We start from the raw sequence: 23427 nt of genomic DNA on the forward strand, positions 1-23427 counted from the left end.
AGTGATCTGATCCATACCCTGTAATAGGTAGGAACTCTGGGGTACTGGGACAACTTAGCAGCCAGGTCTGCTTTGATATGTTAAATAGACACCTCAGCCATTTGTCCTGGTTTGAAACTTAACCGTATATGGTAATTAATGTTTAAATATAACACCAGAGCACCAAAGGCATAATACATGAAAAAAAACATTGATAACTATAATTCATCAAAATTAATACCTGATCAGTGAAAGCCAATGTTGGGAAAGAGAAGACAGACCTCACATGATCCAAAACTACACAAAGAACTTTTTAAGTTCAGATCTGAAGATGAAGTAATGGACAGAAGACCTGAATAGATACATCACTTAAAGAAGGTATGCAGATGGCAAGAAATGTGTTAAAGTTGTTCATCCTCACACGCCCATAGAAAACTGCAAATGGAACACACCAGCAGAATGCTCCCAATCTAAAACATGGACAGTGCCAAGTTCTGCTGCAGATGGATAGCAACAAGAGTGCTCAGTCATCGCTGGAAGCTGCAGGTGGCACAGCCACACTGGAAGACAAGTTTGTGCATTCCTTTTAGCAAAACTGAGCATGTGTTCACTATGACCCAGCAATCAGTCTTTAGTGTTTACCCAAGGAAGGGAAAATTTCAGTCTACATAAAGCCTGTATATATTTGTGAATAGTAACTTCATTCATAATCTCTAGAATTTACAAGAGACCAAACCATTTTTTCAGTAGATGAGCATAAAAACAAACTGGAATTTCTAAGTGGTGTGATATTATTCATGAAGCACCATGAAGAAGCAATGAGTGGGCTGCTAAGAGAGCAGGTAAAGGCTCTTGTTGCACAAGTCTTATGACATGAATTTGATCCCTGGAACCTGTGGCAGAAGGAGAGCAGCAGCTCCCAAAATTGTCCTCTGACCTTCACATGCATGCCATGGTGCAGGTGCACCTGCACATATGCACACAAGCATACTATTAATATTTTTAAAGCAATGGAGTTATAAGCCATGTGGAAACAAACTTATTTGAAAAAGTTTATATAATTCCAACTCTATGATATTCTAGAAAAGGCAAAACTATGGAGATAGTAAAAGCAAAAACCTAATTGTTGCCCAGAATTGGAAGAAGAACATGATGAGGTGGTGAAGTGTAGAGGAACTTTTAGGGCAAACAAGCTATTCTTTATGACACTACATGGTGGATATGTGTTAAACATTTGTCAAAAACTACAGCATATACAACATTGAGTGAATCTCAAGGTTAACTATAGGTTTTAGATGCTGTTGGTATGTAAGTATAGATTCATTGATGATGAAAAACATACCACTCACCATATAGAGGATGTTAATAGTGTAAAGGATGTACATATGTGTGTCCAGGGCTATGTGAGAACTCTGTACTTCTGTTCAACTTTGATGTAAACTCAAAACTGGCCAATTTTTTTTATTAATTTAAAAGAGAATAGTGAATTACATTTAGAATCATGAGTCTGGTGATTTTACCAAGAACAATTTTAGTAGACCAATGAGCATCAGACAAAATTGGAATAGGCTAGAGTTACAGAAGGGGAAATAGTCATAATTTTGTATAGAGCCCAACCTTAAACACAGCCATGACCAAGATTAAGGCTTGAGACCTGTGTGGCAAGAAGGAGGAACTGCTGAAACAACTGAAAAATCTGAAGAGGGAGCTATCCCAGCTCTGTGTTACCAAGGTGACAGGCAGCACCTAGTCCAAGTTCTCCAAGATATAAGTCATCCACAAATCCATTGCCTGTGTCCTCACCATCATTAGCCAGACTCAAAAAAGAAAATCTCAGGAGGATCTACACAGCAAGAAGTACAAGCCTCTGGACTGGTGGACCATGACTGGAGCCATGTGCCACCAGCTCACCAAGCATGAAGAGAAGCTGAAGACAAGAAGCAGTTACAGAAGGAGGGGCTGTACCCACTGCGCAAGTATGCAGTCAAGATCTGAGGTAGCAAAGGCGATAAAGTGCAAGGCTGGGCCTGGGATGGGGAAAGAACCAACCCTAGAGGGAAATAGTAGAAAAGAGTAGCAATTGAATGGAGAGGCAGAAACTTAAGAAGCCTTTAGTTAACAAACTGGATGTATCAGATTACTTTTGAGGGCTACTAAAAATGGTGGACAGAAAAATGGGGGCATAACGTTGAATTCCACCTAGTAGGCAACTGGAGCTTTCCGAGGCCTAGAGATCTAGTTAAACTTGCCCTGAGTTTCAATTCTTTGTCCTAAAGCAATAAAAGGAAGTCTTTCCCCATGCTCTCTCTATTCTGATTACTTCTTTCTCTCTCCTCCTAGCTACCTGTCTTTGTCCTTCATCTATAATGTCTACTCTATAATGCAGCCTTTACTAGTCTGCACCCTTCTCTCATATAGATCAAATACTTTGTAACTTAAGTGTGTCCCATCTTACATCAATGCCATTTCTCTGCTACTGTGTGTTCTGCCTTCTCAAAAGTATGCTTATTTTAGGTATCTCTTCCTGAGCATAACTCAATCATCATAATATCCTAGTGTTTAAAAATAGCCAATAGCACATGAAATGATGCTCACTATAATTATGCATTAGGTAACTGCAAATCAATGCCACAATAAGATACTTATCCACATGCACTAAAATGTCCACAATAAAAAATACAGTAACCAGTATTGGTGAGGATGTTGAGAAATTGGAATCCCCATAGATCCTGCTGGGAATGTGAAATGGCATGGTCATATTGGAAAACAGTTAGTTGATTCTTCAACAATGTAAATGTGGATCCATTTCTACTGTAACTTTTATACCAAAGAAAAAATAAATATATCCATCTTCACAAAAACTTGTACATAATAATTGTATAATTATCTATAATTGCCAAAGAGTAGAAACAACCTCAATGTCCATCTAATAAGTGGATCATAAAATGTGACATATCTATATAATAAAATACTATCCAGTTAAAAACAAATGAAGTTCTGATTCATGCTACAACATGGATGAACTTTGAACACAGTATGCTACATGAAAGAAGCAAGTCACAGAAGACCACACACTATATTCCACTTACAGGAAATATCCAGGGTGAAAAATACATAAAGATATATGTAACGAGTCCTTTTCTGTCCTGCCATTCAGCTCCCAAATAATGACACAGAGACTTCTTGCTAATCATAAAAACTTGGCCTTAGCTTAGGCTTGTCCCATTAGCTCTTAAAACTTAAATTAGCCCACTTATTTTAATCTACATTCTGTCACATGGTTTATTACCTCATCTCTCCTTACTGCCCATGATGCTTCCTCTGAATCTGGCTGGTGACTCCACCTTCTTCTTCCCAGAGTTCCCTCTCTGCCAAGAAGCCCTATTTATACCTCCTGGCTAGCTATTGGCTGTTCAGCTTTTTATTACACCAATCACAGCAATACACCTTCACACAGTGTACAAATATTCCATAATAGACAAAATTAGAGAGAAGGTTACTTAGTACTGGTGTAGTGGAATGGAGATTTGTCACTAATATGAAACTTTAGGAACAAAATGTTGTAAAATTAGATTGTGGTAATGGTTGCATGACCCTAAAAATATCTTTAAATATTGAACTTCATACTTAAGTGAACTTTAGAGTATGTTGAATTGTATCTCAATACAACTGTCTAAGAATCACTATTTTTAAATGTCCATTTTATAATGAAGAGACAAGTCTTTGAGACTATGAGGCATCAGTCTAGAATTTAAGCATGAGTACTAGCCTTTAACAGAAGGGATATTTCCGTTGTGGTAGGTTTGTAGATGCAGTGTAAGAGGGCTAAATTTGTACTTAAAAGGGCACACACCACATTCAATGCTCTGCTCTAGCTTTAAATTCTTAATTTTTTTTCTTTTGAGACAGGGTTTCTCTGTGTAGCTCTGGCTGTCCTAGAACTCACTCTGTAGACTAGGCTGGCCTTGGACTCACATAGATCTGCTTGCCTCTGCCTCCTGAGTGCTGGATTAAAGATATGTACTTCCACCATCTAAATTTCTTAATAATTTTTAAAATAGGGCCTCTCTTTTTGCACTGAGTCTTGAAATTTTTGATCCTCGGGTGGCATCCTGTTTGATGGTTGCTATTGTTACAGAGGCGTATGGTGAAAGATTTTCAGCTGAAAATTGCGAAGGGAAGAAGACAGTTCTAAGGAAAATAGAACATGTATGAGATAGTCATGAGAAGTTAGACACATAGTATAGTTGCTTGTGTGAAGCAATTTTGTTGAGTCTGCGATTTGCCAGGTTACACAATTCTACCAGTGTTCGGTTCCTTTGAAAGTACAGAGGAGGTGGAAGTGAGGGCTTGTCTGAGGTTGAAGATTTGTCCAGCAGCTGTGCCAGAAGGGGAAAGGATAAGAAATTAGTTATACAGATGGATAGTGACAGGTTAGATAACCCACACAGAAGACTAAAGAAGGCTAATGGTGGAGAGAGAATGGCAGGATCAGTGAACTACAGATTCTAACAGGGGGTATGCTGTTTCATGAAGGCACTTAAACAAGACTAGGAGGGCATAGGAAGCTATCTGAATTGATGACTCTGTAGATTCTGTCGAAGGTAAGGTGACTGAAATGGCATGAGGGAAAAGGCAGCCTAGAACTGAATGAACTGGGAGGACAGCTGTGGATGTCATCCACCCGGTTGGTGACACTCTCAGAAGGATGGCAAGACTGAAAGAAACATCTGTTTTCAGAGGCAAGAAGTCACTTTAGGTTGTTGCATGCCTTGCTCTTGACTGTCCTTTCCTTTACTCATTGGCATGGACTATACCTTCCTTAGCTCCCACTTCCTTCCCGACTCTGCCCAAGTTCAAATCCTTAGAACTATGTCACCCCAGTCTAATGCTATGTGGAATTCAAACTTCACTTCCCTTCTTACGTTTGCCATGCTTATATTTAAAGTACTATAATATTATAAATACATTATGAGACCATAAGACAAGTCCATAGCTGGAGTCACTGAACCATGCGTAATAGTTAGTACAGGGATTAGTTAACAAAACGACACACTTGTGATAGTTAACATCTCCTGATGTTAAAAGGATTTTCTTTTTGAAGGATGTGATTACTTAACTATGGATTATTGTACAATAAAGACAGTGATGAATATATTTAATATTTTCCCTAGTAAAATTTATGTGCTGTCAAACAGATCTCATAATTTGTTTTTGCAAAACATTATTTGGGCTTCTCCCTTTTACCCAAGTCATCACACCTGCTAGCCAAGTGCTCTGCCACTACCTAGTCCACATCTCCAACCTTGTAAAACACCATGTGAGAGTTGCTACCTTGCATGTGGTAGAACTGAGTATTTCAACCTATTTTGTCTTTCGCCAGATTTTTCATTTAAATATATGGAACCCATTGGCTTTTAGGAATATGTCAGGCTTTGGGTTGTTATATTTTATAGTGCTGGAGATATATACCCCTAGCCTTAGAACACATTCTTTTTTTCCTAGAATATCAGTTATCTTCATATTTAAACCTATTTTTTCTTCTTGAAGAAGTAATAGGACACCTGAGAAGGACAAGGAATGCTTTTTAGTATTGTGAATTATATTTCCTATTGTGAATGTGTTTCAGCCTGAAAAGGAATCTGAAGATAGAGGTCCACAAGTTCAAACAAAGTTAAGCTCTGGTCATCTAGACAGCAAGGCTCCATTCTCCCATTATAGTTCACCTCTTGAAATCGTTGCCATGAAGGATGCTCTTCTGCCTCAACCCCTGGAAACTGTGTTGGTAAGTCCTGGTATTTTACTAACTCATAATTCTTAGAAAGACTATAAAATATACTCATTGGGAAGGTTTAGAAATACACAATTTCTTAACAAATACAGAGAAAATAGAGCACAGCTAAATTCTACAGCTGCATGCAAGCTAATGCTTTGTAACGTGAACTGAATGTTAGCAGCTGTGCCATTGTTACCCCTCAAAGCAGATTCTGAGACATAATTAAGAGTTCAGGTGGCTTATTGGAGCAGATGATACCTGAGAAAAGAGATAAGAGGTGTTGGACAGTGACTGCCTGTAGTGGGTAGCTGTTCCAGTAAAGGGTCTGGGAGAGGTGAAGTGCAGTCCAGCGGTGTTCTCTTCAGAACTCTGCTCAGTCTTCAACCAGCATCCAGGATCCAGGAACCAAAAGAGCGGTACATCTGGATCTCGGGTCCTAAGGGCTCCCATCTCAGCCCTGCCTCATAGGTGTGGCAGTTACCTGAAGCCTCAATGGGGATAGTACTTCCAGGTCAAAGCTGGAACAGCTACCCACTACAACTGCCTGGATCCAATGGGGAGTTCTAAAGCAAAGAATATACATCACCCAAGTCTACATTGTGCTGTGTGCTCAGGACTTGGCTGGAGGCTGAGGTGACATGACAGCCTCAGCTTGACAGCTGATGCAGATACTAAAGATATTGCAGCTGGGTTATTGCTAAACACACCCCTTGCAGTGTACCAGCAGGTTCTCTGATCAAGAACAGAGACCCCTGGGGCTGCCTCAATGATGATAGAGCTAGCTCTCTAGAAGACTCATTCTGTCTTCTCTCCAAAATCCATAGGTTCTCTCTGCATACACTCTTTGTAATCCTTGCTCACCAATCCTAAATGTAAACTAATCCTCATTGTTCAGATAAAGAAATTAAAAGTATATCGTTAATAAGCTAGAAGTAACATATGCTGTACCAAGTAACTATACCCATAAGTTTTTAATAACAATTTTCTTAATAATCCATTTTAGATTAGATTATTCCAGCTAGTTTAAATAGATTAATCAGAAGAAAAACAGAGCGAAAGAAAAGTAAGAGTGGAATAAACTAACACAGACTGAACTATGATTTTCAGTTTCTCTCAGAGTTTGGGTTCCAGATCCAAACTTGGCATCACGGAACAGTCACATACTCAGAAAGAGACACTTAGCAGAAAGGCATGGTGGGTTCATGGAGTCCAGGCTTTAGAAAGGCAGCTGGTTGCTGGGAATAAAGCTGCCCACCTGTCCTTTGCCCATCTGTCACTCAGCTTCTCTTTTCTCCCTTTTCTTCTGTTGCCCATGATCGTCTCCTTCAGCGTCCTGCTGTCTCTCCGTCTCTTTCCGGTCTCCCTGCTCCACACTATCCCTGCCCTTCTGCTCCTCTGCCTCTTTATCTGTTCAGTTTCTGTTGTTTCTTCTCTCTTTTCCCTCCTCTCAGTCACCTTCTCTCTCTTCTCCTGGTCTCTTAGAGCATCCTCTCTTCCTTCATCTTTACCTCTCCCATTTCCCCCTCGTTCCTCCCCAACTTTCCACTCCCATTTTTTAAAAAGGGCAGTACTATTCCAGGAACTAAGAAAACACTGGAAATAATTTTAAGGTGGTTAAAAGAGGTAATCAAAGCATATTACTTATTACTGTAGCTTTTCTTCCTAAATTAATAGTAATTTCAACCTCAGCATTCTTATATAGTTGTTACACCAGATACAGTTCTAGTCAGAGTTGTCTGACCTAGTTCAGTCCAGAAAATTCTTCAGTTTCCTATCAGGTGATTTAAAATATAACTAACAGAATAGGATTTTATTATTATTACACATGGTCTAGTCTACTAACTTTGAATTACTATTTTAAAAATATTTTCTTTCTAATAATTAATCTATTTTCTAAATATTTATAGAAAAAAAGTTCTCCTCCTCCTGATAAGCAAAGCAAAGCCCTGTTAACAAGTACACCATCCTCAGACACAGCTGACTTTGTGGTAAGTACCAGCCTTTGGCCCTTGTGGTGTCTGCTTCCTGACTCCTCCCCATGTCCATCTGTCCGTATCATACCAAGGGCGTTTTGCCCACAAGGAGGAATACCTGTGCTTTTCTGCTACATAAACACACTTTCACTGCAAAGACTCTATATGTAAGGGAGAATACTACAACAGCAACCAGTGTTTGTTTGGGAGTTTTGTTTAAAGATTTTATTTTTAATTATGTGTATGTGTCTGTGTGTGGGTATGTTTCAAAATAAAAAAGATTTTATTTTTAATTATGTGTATGTGGGCATCTGAGTGTGAGTACCCACAGAGGCCAAAAGAGGGCATCAGATCCCCTGAAGCTGGCGTTACAGGTGGTTGTGAACTTCCTGACATGGGTGCTGGAAACTAAACTCAGGTACTCTGCAAGAGCAGTACACATTCTTAATGACTGAACCATCTCAAGCCCCAAACTTTCCCCCCTCCCCTTCCTTCTCTTCCCCCTCCTGCCCTGGCTGGCCTAGAACTCCCTTTGTAGACTGGGCTGCCCTTGAATGCATAGAGATCATGACCAGACTTTCTTGTATGTGTAACATAAAATTTAGAGCCGGGAGGTGGTGGCGCACACCTTTAATCCCAGCACTTGGGAGGCAGAGTCAGGCGGAGCTCTGTGAATTCAAGGCCAGCCTGGGCTACAAAGTGAGTTCCAGGAAAGGCTCAAAAGCTACCAGAGAAACCCTGTCTCGAAAAGCCAAAAAAAAAAAAAAAAAAGAATTTTAATTGTGTTCAGCTGGACATTGAACATTTCTGTATAGCCACTATCTCCATCTAGTTCTAAACGTCTTTTTCATCTTTTAAAACTAAAACTCCATACCTGTTAAACAGTAACTTCCTGAACCCTCCCCAGCCCCTAGCAGTCACCTTTCCACCTTCTCTCTGTGAATTTGACTACATGAAGTGCCTCGTATAGTTAAAATCACACATTAGTCACTCTTCGTTTTTTTGAGGCAGGTCTGACTTATCCTGGGATCTGTTGACTCTCCTGCCCCAGCCTCCCCAGGTAGCTGGGATTATGGGTATATTTCACCATACCCACCCATATTCCTCCTTTTATGACTAACATAATTCACAAATATTATGCCTTCAAGTTCACATATGTGATAGCATGTGTCAGAAATTATTTCCAAGGACTGGAGAGATGGTTCAGTGACTGAGATCACTGGCTGTTCTTCCACAGACTGGGGTTTGATTCCCAACACCCACATTGTGACTCACAACCCTCTCTAACTCCAGTTCCAGGGAATTCAATACCCTCTTCTGGCCTCTATGGGTACTACTATATACACATGGTGCACAGACTTAAGTAGCCAAAACACTCACATACATAAAATAAAATAATTTACAAAACACATAACGTGGGACAGCTCAGTAGGTAAGGGTGCTTTCTTACAACCTGAGTTCTATCCTCAAGACTCACACAATGAAAGGTGAAAACCAAATCCTGAAAGATGTTCTCTGATTTTCATGTGAGTGCAGAGGCAAGTGCACACACAACACAATGCAACACACACACATACAGACAATTACTTACATTTTAGATATGAAAATATTCTGTTATAAGATCACATTTTATTTATGTGCCTGTCAGTCTGTGGACATTTTGGTCATTTCTACTTTGGCTGGTATGAGCACTGGTGCTAAAAGCAAATGTACAAGAATAGGATCCTTATTTTCAATTCCTCTGAGTTTATATCCAGAAGTAGAATTTCTAGATCATATGGCAGGGACACTTGAAGTTTTCTAGAAAGTCTTTTCTGTGGGGCTTGCATCATTTCACAACCTTACTAGCAATGCACAAGATCCCAATCCCTGTACATCCTTGCCAGTATTTGTGATTTTGTATTCTGTTTGGCTTTGATGAGAAAGTTATTTATACATTGATTTCCACAGTTAAGTGTGTTTTGAAGAATTATTTCCAAATGTAATTAATTACATTTATTCAAATGAAGTTGTTTGTGCATCAAATACACAAGAAAATGTTTCAGTTAGTGTTTTCAGTATTAGTTTAATTACCTAAAGCTAATTGTTTTTGAAACTTCAAAAGGAGTTATATTGTTATATAGATTGATTTGTCTCCAGTGCAAAATGTATCTTTTGAAGAACTATTTCCAAATGTCAGCAATTATGTTAACTCAAGTGAAATTGTTCCTGTGTCAAGTTGGCAAGAAAGTTCTTCAAATGAGGTAACATTTTCAAATTTTTCTTCAACTGCTAAAAAATTAGTTATTATGAAGTTTCTTGAGACTAACATCCTTTGTGTGTGTAAAGAAGACCCTATTGTTATATATATGAACTGCAAATACTTCCTCCACTTTGATAAGTTGCCTATTTACTCTGTACATAGGATCTTTTGAAGCATGACATTTGGAATTTTTCATTATTTAAGTTATCTAGTTTTTCTTTTGTGGCCTATATCTTTGGTATCATTCAAAAAGTCATGACAAATCAAATGTCAGGAAGCTTCTGCCAATCTTTTCTTTTTCTCTTTCTTTCTTTCTTCCTTCATTTCTTCCTTCCTTCTTTCCTTTCTTTCTTTCTTTTTTTTCTTTTTTCTTTTTTTTCTTTCTTTCTTTCTTTTTTTTTGCTTCTTCAAGACAGGGTTTTTCCAAGTAGTTTTGGTGCCTGGATCTCGCTTTGTAGACCAGGCTGGCCTTAAACTCACAGAGATCCACCTGCCTCTGCCTCCTGAGTGCTGGGGTAAAAGGTGTGCATCACCATTGCCCAGCCTGCCAATGTTTTCTTTAAAGTAGTGTAGGTCTCACAGCTGGGTGTAAAATCTATTTGGACTTAACTGTTATGTGTGCCTCTAACTTCACTTTCACCTGTAGGTACCCACTTTTAACAGTGCCATGTCCTAATTGTATTAGCTGAGAGTTGTACAAAGGAAAGTTAAGTATAATAATTCTAGATTATAAAGCTGCTTTTGTTTTCTTTCACTTTTTATGACTAGGACTTATTATGTAGTTCAGGCTAGATTCAGTCTTAACCTCAAGCTCTATTGTAACTTCCCAAATGCTTGGATTACAGGCATGAGGCATCATGACTAAGCAAGACAAAAACATTTTACTCCCAGAACCCAGTGGGTCTCTTACTGTTTTTCACAAATTTCTTGTACACGCACACACACACACACACACACACACACACACACACACACACACACGTATAATCCAAAATGGGACAGGGTAGGATGACTTGTTGACACATAAATGGGAAGACAATGACTGAATTCAGAAATTGAGTAGCACTTGTTAGAAATTCCTATTGAAACTTCTAGGTGTTTCTATGATTGTTTTTATTTATTAATTATTTGGATATGTATGTGTGGTGTATGCATGTGTGTTCTCATGTCATGTGGCACAAGTGTGCAGGTGTGTGTGTAGTTTTGAGGTTGACGTTAATTCCCTTCTCCAGTTCCTTCCCACCTTATGGTGGGTCATGGTCTCTTTCTGAACTCAGAACTCCCAATTTTGGAGCATCTGGCTAGCCAGATTCCTCAGGAATTCTCTGTTTCTTGCCTTTCTGGTTCTGGGAAGACATCAGGTCATCACACTTGCCTGACATTTCCATAAGTGCTAGGGATCCACACTCTAGTCCTCACACTTGTTTTTAACCCTGGCTTGTCTTTACTGCCCCACCCCACCCCCAGGCTTCTGTTACAAACAGGCTTTCAGCATTTTCTATGGCTTGTCATAGCCCAAGTAGAAGGAGAAAGGCTTATTTGTTGGTTTTTCAAGATAGGGTTTCTCTGTGTAGCTTTGGAGCCTGTCCTGGAACTTGCTCTGTAGACCAGGCTGGCCTCGAACTCACAGAGATCTTCTTGGCTCTGCCTCCCAAGTGCTGGGTTTAAAGGCGTGCACTTCCTTTGCCCAGCAAGTAAGGCTTATTTTTATGTATACATGTATTTCAGTATTGGCTAAGGACTCCTGTTAGCTTTGCCTAAGTCGCTTGTCTGCCCTGGTCCATCTGTCATTGCCAGGGAAATGGAAAACTATAATTGTCTAAGCCTGGGTTTCCTGTCCACTCCTGTGGTCATAGAACAAGGTTTACAACTAGGATGGTGCAAAACTTGCTGAGCTAACAGAACAAGCTGCCATTCTCCATTACAACTCTTTTCACAGTATTTGGTATCGAACAGAGAGAAACTGAGATCATCTCAAATTTTTAATTCCTTTCCAGATGACTTATTTTTTCAGCTTGTCATTTGTAAGCAGAAGATTTTTTAATCCCAGCACTTGGAAGGAAGAAGTAGAGGATCTCAAGGCCAGGCTGGACCACATAGGGAAACCCTGCTTCAGCAAAGGAAGCCCTCTTTTGAGGACATCTTGGAGTGTGATTTTTTTTTAAATTTTAAATGTAGAGTGGGGAACTTTAGGACTATATTGAGTCAATTATCTTTATCTTACAGACTCCTCTTTTAGCTCAAATATTTTGTGTTATGTCTCTGATTATTGTTTAATTTATTCTTTGGTAATTACATTTTTAACATCTCGGGAGTTTTTTTATTGATTTATCTTTTTTCTCATTGTTTATATCCATTGATCCTTCCCACTATATTTTAGGAGTGCTACCCTATTATCTCCTTCAAAAAACTAGAAATAAAAAACTTTTTGCAGCAGATTCTGATAGCAGCTGTGTACACTGAAGTTGCCTAGCACTCATTCTGGAAGAGCATCAAGTCTTAGGGAAGGCTTCATCTGTAGAAGAGTGTTTGGTTCCGGTAAAGAGCGGTGACTGACTGTCAGCATGGGTGTTGGGTCTGTCAGGCCAGTTTCAGACCATCGAGTAGATGGTTCAAATACAGTCCTTTTCTGTGTCTGCCCTAGAAACAGATGCTGAGTAGAATGGAACATGAACAGCTTTGTTCTTCAGAGATTCTCTTTCTTAAGGAGGAAAGTAAAGTGTTTGGTCTCATAATATTTCTATCAGTGGAGATTCTGCCCTGTGCAGAGCATATAGCAAACTGTGATCACTTCTCCCACTGTTTTTTTCCTGGAGTATTAACTTGTTGGAGTGGCTGTGACAAATATTACAAAGTAGGAGGTTTCTTACAACAAGAGAAAATATTCTACCGGTCTGAAGTCAGGATGGTAGCAGAGTGCAGCTTCTCCAAAGCCACTGCTGGTGAATCTTTCTTCCATCCATTTACATGCTGCATTTGTGACTGGGACAGTGTAAGTCCGTCTGTACCAGTCCTCATATAGCTCCCTTCCCTCTGTGTGTATCTCTGTGCCTTCACACATTTTCCCCATGTGTCAGCATCCACGTTTCCTCTTCTTGTAAGGACACAGGTTATATTGAACTAAGGCCTGTTCTAACTTAATGAAATCTGTAATGACCATATTACCAAATAAAGTCACCTTCACAAGTACTGATGTCTTTTTGAGAAGGGTATGGTTCTGCCCATGATCCTTGTTCCTTGTTTTCCTATCTTATCAATCCTAGACTCTTAGTTAATCATTTGTACAACTTTTTAGATCTGAAGATCCATCATGTTTTGTTTAACTCACTGAAAAGAGTTTCTGCTGGAGTCTTCTGACTTCTGCTTTCTATGCCTGGACATTGCTGTCAGTCATCCTGAGATTTGCCTGAACCACAATTTATTGGCGAAATTATTTAGGCCACTCCACGTAGTTAAAAGGGAGGTTTATTTTGTGGGGTAACTTACAAATGAAGGGATAGGTTGTAGGGTCTGGCAAAGGTATGGCACAGTTCAGCGGTGTTCTCTGGAGAACTCTGCTTGGTCTACCTCCAGCGTCCAGGGTCCCAGAACCAAGAAAGAGCTCTCCTCTCGATTCTGGGTCTTCAGGTTCCTCCCTTAGCCCCGCCTTGTGGGTATGACCATTACCAAAGCCTCAATGGGGGTTGGAACTTCCAGGCCAAGGCTGGGATGGCTACCCACTACAACAATTCTGGGGATTCACTTCACAAATCTACTACACATGCTCCCCAGCCATTAGTGTTCTCTAATCTTTCTCTCTCCCTGTTTCTCTCCATTCCTCCTGGCCTCCCTCCCTCTCTCTTCCCTCTTTTCCTCCCTCCCTTAGTGTAGAGAAGTGGACAGCTTTTAATTCTATCTTCATGGTTGAGGAGTCTCCTAAGGTAGTTAGAGAACTGGAGGGTGCAAACAATTTCTTTCGGTATATCTTCAACTTTACCTCTCAGAGTTCTAACTTCCCATGTTGTTTTGTGGAACCATGTCAATTTTGTTTGTTTCAGAAGCTGAAAAAAATCTTGTCTTTGGATCCTGTATTGTGAAGTTTCTTGTCACGATTCACTATTTTCCCATGTACTTTGTTGGAATTTGTGTGTGCATGTATGTATATGTATGGATGTGTGTATATGTATAAAGATACCATGGCTCACATGTGGAGGTCTGAAGATAGCTTAGGTATTGGTCCTCACCTTCACCTTGTTTGAGAATCCTCTGAAGTTCTTTGTACCAGAGACAATAAAGTCCCCAGAAGTCCATGGCCCAGCAGTCCTGTCGTGTATAGCATTAAACAGCAAGCACACGTCCTCCTTCCTCTCCCCACTGTCCCCTACTCTACACATGAACCTATGTGCACACGTATACATTCTCTGTATGCTGATGGCGTATATACAGTCATCGTTGATATGGTGGATGTGGGAATGTAAACAATATCAATTGTCAGTAGTGCTGGACAACTGTGAAATCATTGCTGGGTGATATGGCTGACCTTTCAGGCTAACAACATTAGATTTTTGCACAGCTAAGAGCAGAATCTTTTAGTCTCTTGTCTGGAGGACAAAGGTTCCTTGAGCTTGGAATCTCAGCATCTGCTGACTTATGTTCACTTCATTCAGCTGTTTTCAGCATAGAACCTCTACCTTGAATGGTCAGAAATCTTCCAAGGAGGAAATGGTCTGCTAGCCCCTTTCCTTAGAAAAATTCTTTGTCCTGTGTTTGAGATGGGAGGAGGCTGTTGAAAGAAGTAAGAAAGCAGATCTGGGTATAAAATAGCATTCATACAAAAGATAATATGCATGGTTTAAGTAAGAAGTAAATAACACTTTTGTTCCCTTCATTTAGACGATAAAACAGGACATTATAAATACCTGCTCCAAAGTGTTTCAGATCATGATTCAGTTCATCCTCTCAATAAGTCCTGTTTTCTGGGTGCTTGTTGCATTCTGTGGTGGTTTGAATGGAAATGGACCCCATGGGCTCATATGTTTGAATACGAGTCCTTCCTATTTGGGAAGGCTTAGGAGGTGTGTGGTTTTGTTGGAGATGTGTCGCTGGGGACAAGCTTTGAGGTTTCTTTTCTTTTCTCTTCTTTTCTTTTCATTAAGAGATTTTCTATTCATTTTACATATCAACCATGTCCAAGTTTTGAGGTTTTGAAAGGTGTATCATGCCCATTGCTTTCTCTGCCAACTGCTTATGGTTTGAGATGTGTGCTCCCAGCTACTCCTGTTACCATAAGTCAAATTAAAACCTTTCTTTTTATAAGTTGCTTTGGTCATTGTGTTTTCTCACAATAGGAAAATAACTAAAATAATTCATCACCTCTTTTTAGTTTTCAAGACTAACACCATTATTAAACCATCTCCTGGACATGGTGCATATCTTTGTTTGTTTGAATGTTCCTTATATTTTCCAATATGGTTCTATCATTCTAACCAAGAATACTGAGACTACTTTTATTTTCAAGAAGACTGCTTTAGATGTAGTGCCTGGAGGAATTATGCAATAACTACTCTTTTCCTTTTCAGTCTCCCTCATATGCATCAGAGCTCTGTTGTATTATTAAGGCATCACCAGGAACTAGACAGATAAGAAGTAAAGATGCCACTGTAAACAAAAACTGTTCTCCTAAAGATGTTCCACCAGGTATGCGCTCAGCATAGTTTTCATATTATATGTAATGTGTTTTTCACAATAAATACTTTGTGTACACAGTAATTCATTTATAACTTGTATTCTCAAGTTTTTGCATAAAATTGAAAAGAAAAAATTACAAAAGCCTGAACATATGTCATAAACTTGAGTAATAACTTTTTAAGGATGCACACTTCATCTTTAGAAAACTTTGCTTATGACATTAACTTAAATGTATTTACCTAGGATGCTTCTTCTTCAACAATTTGAAATTTCTACTGTTTGAATTTTACTTTAGTTGCGTTCTTTTTTAAGATGGAGAATTGTTTTATTCACCTGGCGTTGGTTGAGTACTTCTGTGCAAGGCACTGTGCTAAGAATCTTAACATCTCAATTCCACCTGTAGCTGGAGTTTTCTCTCCAGGTCCCACCAAACCCCACAATCTGACAGTCCACTTATAAAATAAACACACAGATGTTTATATTATTTAAACTGTTTGGCCTAATGGCTCAGGCTTCTTGCTAGCTGATCTTATATCTTAAATTAACCCATTTCTATTAGTCTATAAGTTGCCACATGGCTTGTGGCTTACCTGTACCTTACATCTCAGTTGTCATGGTGGCAGCTGGTAGTGTCTCTCAGCCTTCCATTTCTCAGAATTCTTCTCCTTCTCGTCCTGCCTACCTTATCTTTCCTGCCTGGCTACTGGCCAATCAGAGTTTTATTTATCAATCAATCACCCACAGCACTCACCATTATTATAGTAGATAGAAGTGGTTACTCCACTTTTACACATTTAAAAAGTATGAGGGTTTTGTTTGTTGTTTTGGTTTTTCAAGGCAGGGTTTCTCTGTGTAATACCCCTAGCTGTCCTCACTATGTAGACCAGGCTGGCCTTGAACTCACAGTACCTGCCTCTGCTTCCCAAGTGCTGGGATTAAAGGTGTGCACCACCATGCTAAGAGTAGGAGTTTTTATTTTTTTATTTTATTTTATTTTTTTTGAGCTGAGGATCGAACCCAGGGCCTTGTGCTTGCTAGGCGAGCGCTCTACCACTGAGCTAAATCCCCAACCCGAGTAGGAGATTTTAAATGGTAGATATTACTAAGTGGCTGAGGCAAATTCAAACATTCAAGGATTCTAAAATCAAAATAAGCATTTTTTCTAATTCTATAGTAGAACTGAGGAAGCTCTCGTGAGTGAGTGGCCTATGAAACAGCTGGTATTTAATAAGTTATGTATATACCCATGCAAGCTGTTTACTCTTGACTTCGTCCTCCCTTTTCCCAGTGTCTTCTCAGAGCACTGTTCATGTTCATAAAGTTTCTGTTTTAAATACCTTTCTGACTGCCTAAGTCAGTACTACTCATTTTATAGCGAATGATTATATTACTGAGGGTTACTCAGAGTAACAGAACAAGTATCAATAGATATCTGTCTCCCAATACATACCCTCAAACACTCACAAACTGTTTAGTACTTCTGGGAGAGGTTCTTTTTAGAGAGTGTGGTGAAATAGAGATAAAGAACCTTTCCCAGTGTCTCTTGTGCTCAAATATATAAATACATATGTTATAGAGTATTTTTATATGAGAAGAGACTGAACACAAGAATTAGTCACATGATATGGAAGTTCTGAAGTTCTGTGACATGCCTTCCACCTCCTGGAGAACCAGAGATGCCAGTCGCATATTTAAGTCAAAATGCAAAGGTATGAGAGCAAGGGGTGCCAGTGGTATGCCTCTCAGCCAGGAAGAACATGGAGCAGTAGCCGTGAACGCTCAGAGCTATCATGTCCTAAAATTTCTTCTGCTGAACCAATGAGTCTGTTAGTTTTTAATTCAACCTCACTCAGGTTTCCGGGACATAGGCAAAAGATAGCCAGTTTTTTTGTTTTTTTGTTTTTTTTTTTTTTTGTTTTTTTTGTTTGTTTGTTTGTTTTGTTTTGTTTTTTGTTAGAATGTAACACAAATGGCCTATAACCCAGTTCCAGATAGAGCTGGTTCCTTTCTGAGCCTTTATGAGTTGGACTGTTGTTGTCTACCTTCCTTTTCACATTCTCTGGAGTCTTCTAAACACCCACTAGAATGGCCAATTAATCTTTTCTTACATATTCTTTAGCCCACAGATCCAGATTCCTCTACATTCCCTCCCACAAAACAGTTCCATATGCCCAAGAACTGCATGGTCACATTTATCACAGCAGTGACCTCACCTCTGGTACCCACTGTTCTATATGAGTCATTTTTCTAGCTGTGACCAAATACCTGACACAAAGCAACTTAGAGGGGAGGAGTTTATTCTGGCTCAGGGTTTAAGAAGTGCAGTCAATCATAGTCCAGAAAGCATGGTGGCAAGGTCATGGGACAGCTGGTCACATTGTGTTTGATGTGAGGTAGCAGACAGTGGATGTAACAGGATATAAGCTTGAGCTATAAAACCTCAAGGCCATCCCCTAACTACCCAGTTCCTCCATGAAGTTTCCATTTCCTATAAGTTTTACAACTTTTCAAAATAGTGCCGCCAGGGGAAGAACAAGCATTGAAATACAGGAACCCATGAGGGACATTTTACATCCAAACTATAACACCATGAAACCTCTATCACTGTGTAAAGTAGTCCATAAGTTCATGGAAGTGTTATATGTAAAAAGGCATATCCATCCACATCTGTAGTGTTCACCCTGTAAGAAGAAAACATTGCCTTGTGCATGATGAAAGTTGTAGTGTAACCTGCTGCCACATTGCTGACTGAGCACTTCAAGCTGTACTACTATAACAGTGCCGGCTAGGTCCGTGTTGATGAGCCTGTGCTCTCTGCTACCTCATTACTTTATGTACAAGGACAGAGAGGACACTAATCAGCTTCCTTCCTCTTTTCCCACCTTGTTCTGACAGAGGTTGCTAGGGAAAAAGACTGACTGGTATTCACAGCATTGATTATCCTATCCACTTAATTATTAAAACTTCTACTCTGCTGAGGTCACCCTTTGGTGCATATGTGTATGTCGTACATATATTTTCATGGTTTTTGCCCATTTAGACAATTTTATATAATGCCTCTTCTCATATTTCCTTATCATCTAATTTTCTAATTGTATTTTTCCAAGTCTCAACCATTCATCCAAATCATTGGTTACCACCTATGAATTGGTATACATCTAACATTTGATCATTCCTCCTTCCAGCAAAGCAAACAACCAGGTACACCACTCAAAGTCCTGCCCCGGGGATGAATATTTCCCTTACTGTTTTTTTTTTTTCCCTAAGGTGTATTAGAGGGGCTGATCAATCTGTAGAGCAGATCTGATCTTTTTTTTTCCTGGCCAGCCAACTGTAGAGCACTCCTCATGACCTTGTAAGTGTAGACTGGATGAGAGAAGATAAAGTAGTTAAAGTAGGAGCTGTGGCACTTGGATCAGTTCTTCATGTGACCTACTTGTGCCTTTAGTGCATGCTTGAGTGTAATCTTATATATATATCAGTTCCATTAGCAATGAAGACCTGGTCTTCACTAAGGTAGCTCAGTAACACAGCGGCCCAATGTTAAGACCCATTCACAGTGAAATGCTGTTCTTCAGTGTTTAAGAATTTATCCATCATGTGGTAGTTGAACTTGGCTTTTAAATTGTAAGGGCCATACTGTTCAACTCCGAGGTCCTACCAAGAGATCCAGATAGCACCTCTGTCTGTCAGGGACACTCAAAGCACCACTGGATTTACTGGACCACATAAGTGTAAGTGTTAGGGCATCTTGCAGCAGAGTTTGGATCTGCTGTGGAGCCTCTTGTTCTGAGCCTCTTGTTGAGTCCAGTACTTCCTTTAGGTCACTTGGTAAATGGGCTAGAGTAGCACACACAAATAAGATACATGTTGACAGCAAAATCCATAAGGGCCCATGAAGGAGTGTGCCTTTTCCAGTTTTAGGAGGGCCCAGATACAGCTATGCCTTATTTTAGGAGTTACCATTCACAGAACAGGACCCCTAGGAGTCTTGAGGTAGAAAACCCTTAGCAACCCAACAGTTCCACTTCTAGGAATATGCTCATGTAATAATGATGTCTGTGTATGTTCATCAAAAGATAGAGACTAGAGTCAAGTATAGTGGTGCACATATTTAACTTTAGCACTTGGGAGGCAGAGGCAGGTGGGTGGATCTCTGTATTTGAGGCCAAACTGCTCTATGTAACAAGTTTCAGGACGGCTGGGGTAACATGACTTGTCAAAACAAACCCCAAGATTTATACTAGAGTATTCATTGGTCATTATAGTTCCTAACCAGAATCTAACTAGATGTACATGAATTAAAATAGGTAAGTAAACTGTAGTATATTCATTTAAATACTACATTGTAATAATCAAACAATATATAGTTAAACAAAACTGTTGTGTTATATTAATAAACTTCACAAAAGGTATTAGATACTCTTAAGAAATGTATTTACTATTATTTATATGTGTGTGGCATAAACTAGGTAAACTAAACTCTAAAGGTATTGGGAATGAATGCCCTCATTGGAGTGAAGGTATTAACTAAAGAAGTTGTTACAGGTAATTCTACATGCTAGTTACACTAGTGTGTTACATTTATGAAAAACCCTCAAGCTGTACATAAGTGTACTTTTTGTGCATATATATGTTAATGAAAACTTTATTAATAAAAACAGGAAAACTATTAATCCTTTATATGTCTGTCTGTAGAGTTTTCCTGCCTGGCCCACAGTCAGGACAAATCTCTCTCACCCACCAGGCCCATAGATGCTCAGAACCAACCAAGTAAACACACAGAAACTTATATTGCTTACAAACTGTATGGCCGTGGCAGGCTTCTTGTTATCTACTTCTTCTATCTTAAATTAACCCATTTCTGTTAGTCTATACTTTGCCACATGGCTTGTGGCTTACTGGTGTCTTTACATGCTGCTTCTCATGGCAGCGGCTGGCAGTGTCCCTCCCCCAGCCTTCCACTTCCCAGAATTCTCTTCTCTCTTGTCCCACCTATACTTCTTGCCTGGCCACTGGCCAAACAGCATTTTATTTATACAGAGCGATATCCACAGCATCTGTCATATTAGTTTATGACATCAGATATTGTCAAAATTTGGGGATTAAGTAACAAATCCAAACCAAAATGAGCCTGGGAGAATCAATTGTTCTTAGCTGGCAATTTAATTTAGAGAGTCCTTGATGAATGTTGAGCTGATGCTGCCATCTCCTGGCTTATTTCTAGGTTCTTACCCTAACTAAGAGCAGCCTCCTCACCTAAGTGATTGCCCTTCGACCTCTGGCTACTTGTGTCTGCCTTTAGTTTATTAAAAATAGCAAAGCACCAAGCTCACTTGTGATCCTGTTATTTAAAATATTCAACAGCCTATTCTTAGCATTGGCATTTAAAGTTTTAGCTAGTTTGGCAGTAATCTAATCAGGGCTACAGTGTAAAGTTCATTTTGGTAGTTTGGGCCCTGTTCAGTATGACTGAAAAGCAACTAGTACTATGTTGATTAAAGAAAAAATTTGGTTCAAGAAAACAACAATAACAAAAATCCTATGATGGGAAACACAGAGTGGTAAATAGGCTCTGAAAATGGTGGCCACTAAGTAAGTAGAAGGGGCTTTAGAAAATGTCTAGGTCAGCACTTCTCAGTGATGGCCTTCTGACCTCCAGAACAGCTGAAAGCCTGGTAAGTTACAGGTTCTTGAGAAAAGGCAGAGAAATCTGAACAGTGTTAAACTTTCTAGGTGATTACAGTAAACACTAAAATTTGAGAGCCATGCCATTTTCTATCTTTTTCATTCTACAAATGACAAAATTATTCTACCAGATTGATAAATGATTTTTATCCTAGTTTACACACATAATTACTGGCCAAATCAGAACTAGATCCCTGAACTATATGAACCTAAAAGAGGATACTTTTAGCCTTAATCATATAACCATATAATCACAGACAAAGACACTCCACTTCTCTTTCTCTCTTTGGAAGAAGCTTGAGATTTTAGGTAATGATATCGGGTAGATTTAGCACACAGATGCACAACAGATGAGGTGGAAATAATTCTATGTAAGTATCAGAGAGATGGTAATAGAAGTCATTGGATAATGGTACATTCCTATATTCAAATTCTGACACATGAACAAATTTCTTAGAAGTCTGTGGATTTTAGTATGCTATCTGTAAAACTGGTTAAATAGTTGTTACCTCAAGGAATTGTGAGGCTTACAGGAATATAATAATCACTTATTATGAGGCCTGAGAATATAACTTGGTGTGCCTGGTATATGTGAGATCCTGGGTTCAATTCCCAGAACTACAAAAACAAAACAAAACAAAACAAAAATCCAATGTGCAGTGATGATTTGCCTTTAGATGTTTGATTAGTTGCTCAAGTTTAGCTGAAATCTCTCATTTAAAAAACTTTCTTTGGTTTTGATTAAATTGCAAAAAGTCTAAAATATATGTGCAGTTGCTGTACTTGATGATAAATTTCAGTATGCTATCATATGAAGAATAAGTTATCCAGCAAGTGTATATAGTCACAGACAGACAGATTTACTGCTCTGACTACAGGGGTGAAGTCATTACTTTAGAGGAAAAGAAATCAACATATTGAATTAAAAACTAACAGAAGAAAAACTAGCAGAAGAAATTTCAGGACACAATAGCTCTGAACATTCATGGCTACTGCTCCTTGTTCTTCCTGGCTGAGAGATTCTTATTATTTATAAACATCTAGGTGGTCTGAGTAGCATACTTTGAGATACACTAGCTCAGGTCTTTATTTTCCCAACTCTATTCATACAGACTTTGAGTATGCTATTCAGACCACCTAGATGTTTATAAATAATAAGAATTCTCAGGTTATTACTTCTGAAGTCTAACTCAGGAATTCTGAGAACCATTTTATACCTTCTCATTTTATAGCTAATGATTATATTACTGAGGGTTGCTCAGAGTAACAGAACAAGTATCAATAGATACCTGTCTCCCAATACATACCCTCAAACACTCACAAACTGTTTAGTACTTCTGGGAAAGGTTCTTTTTAGAGAGTGTGGTGAAATAGAGATAAAGAACCTTTCCCAGTGTCTCTTGTGCTCAAATATATAAATACATATGTTATAGGTAGATAAATAGATAGATAGATAGATAGATAGATAGATAGATAGATAGATAGATAGACTAAACAGTTGAATTAGTAACTAACCAGTTGCTTGTGTGGGTAGTAAGAAAGGATGATTGGAAGATGATGCCCAGATTTCTAGTAATTTCAAGTTCCAGAAGTGAGGTGTGATAGTTTATGACTGGGAAAATAAAGGTCATATCCTTGAAGGTGCATATGAAGTCTGCAAAGGTGAAGTGAAGGTGAGGCTGGGAATTTCCTCAGAAGCTGGTGGCAGTGGGGTGGGGTGGTGGTTGGGTGTAATTACTGAGAAGTCTTCAGTCTTTAGTGAGTAGATGACATCTAAGGTTAGTACATCCAACACAAGGAGCAATGGGATGTAGTAAAGTTGGCTTCCCCAACTAATGATTTGTGAACCACGTGGAGATCATGTTAAGATAGAGCTTTTGCCACAGTACCATTAGAATGGTACCAAAGGACCCTCGTTTCTAACAATAAGACTACTGTTAGATGCTGCTGCTGTTACAGGTCCCCAGATGGGACCCCAGTTTGAGTAGCAAACTAACTTAACTGTACATCACTTTCCTGGTTGTCTGATATTTAGGTCCCTTAATGGAAGATTCTAATTGTCACGGAGGCAGGACTCTGATAGATAGTAAGGTTTTCTGAGG

The 23427-nt window shown here is 39.2% G+C and overlaps 1 protein-coding gene and 1 pseudogene across 1 annotated transcript in view; both read left to right on the forward strand.

The window, feature by feature from the left end:
• Meikin (meiotic kinetochore factor) overlaps positions 1-23427 on the forward strand; it is a 48503-nt gene that overhangs the window by 24532 nt on the left and 544 nt on the right. Inside the window, exons 11-14 of the mRNA XM_036194474.1 lie at positions 5609-5764; positions 7663-7743; positions 9852-9971; positions 15529-15646. Coding sequence (XP_036050367.1) covers positions 5609-5764; positions 7663-7743; positions 9852-9971; positions 15529-15646 — 475 coding nt within the window. The remainder of the gene's footprint in view (positions 1-5608; positions 5765-7662; positions 7744-9851; positions 9972-15528; positions 15647-23427) is intronic.
• LOC118590138 lies at positions 1610-1974 on the forward strand (annotated as a pseudogene).

Source organism: Onychomys torridus, chromosome 8 (assembly GCF_903995425.1).
Source record: "Onychomys torridus chromosome 8, mOncTor1.1, whole genome shotgun sequence".
Taxonomy (NCBI): domain Eukaryota; kingdom Metazoa; phylum Chordata; class Mammalia; order Rodentia; family Cricetidae; genus Onychomys; species Onychomys torridus.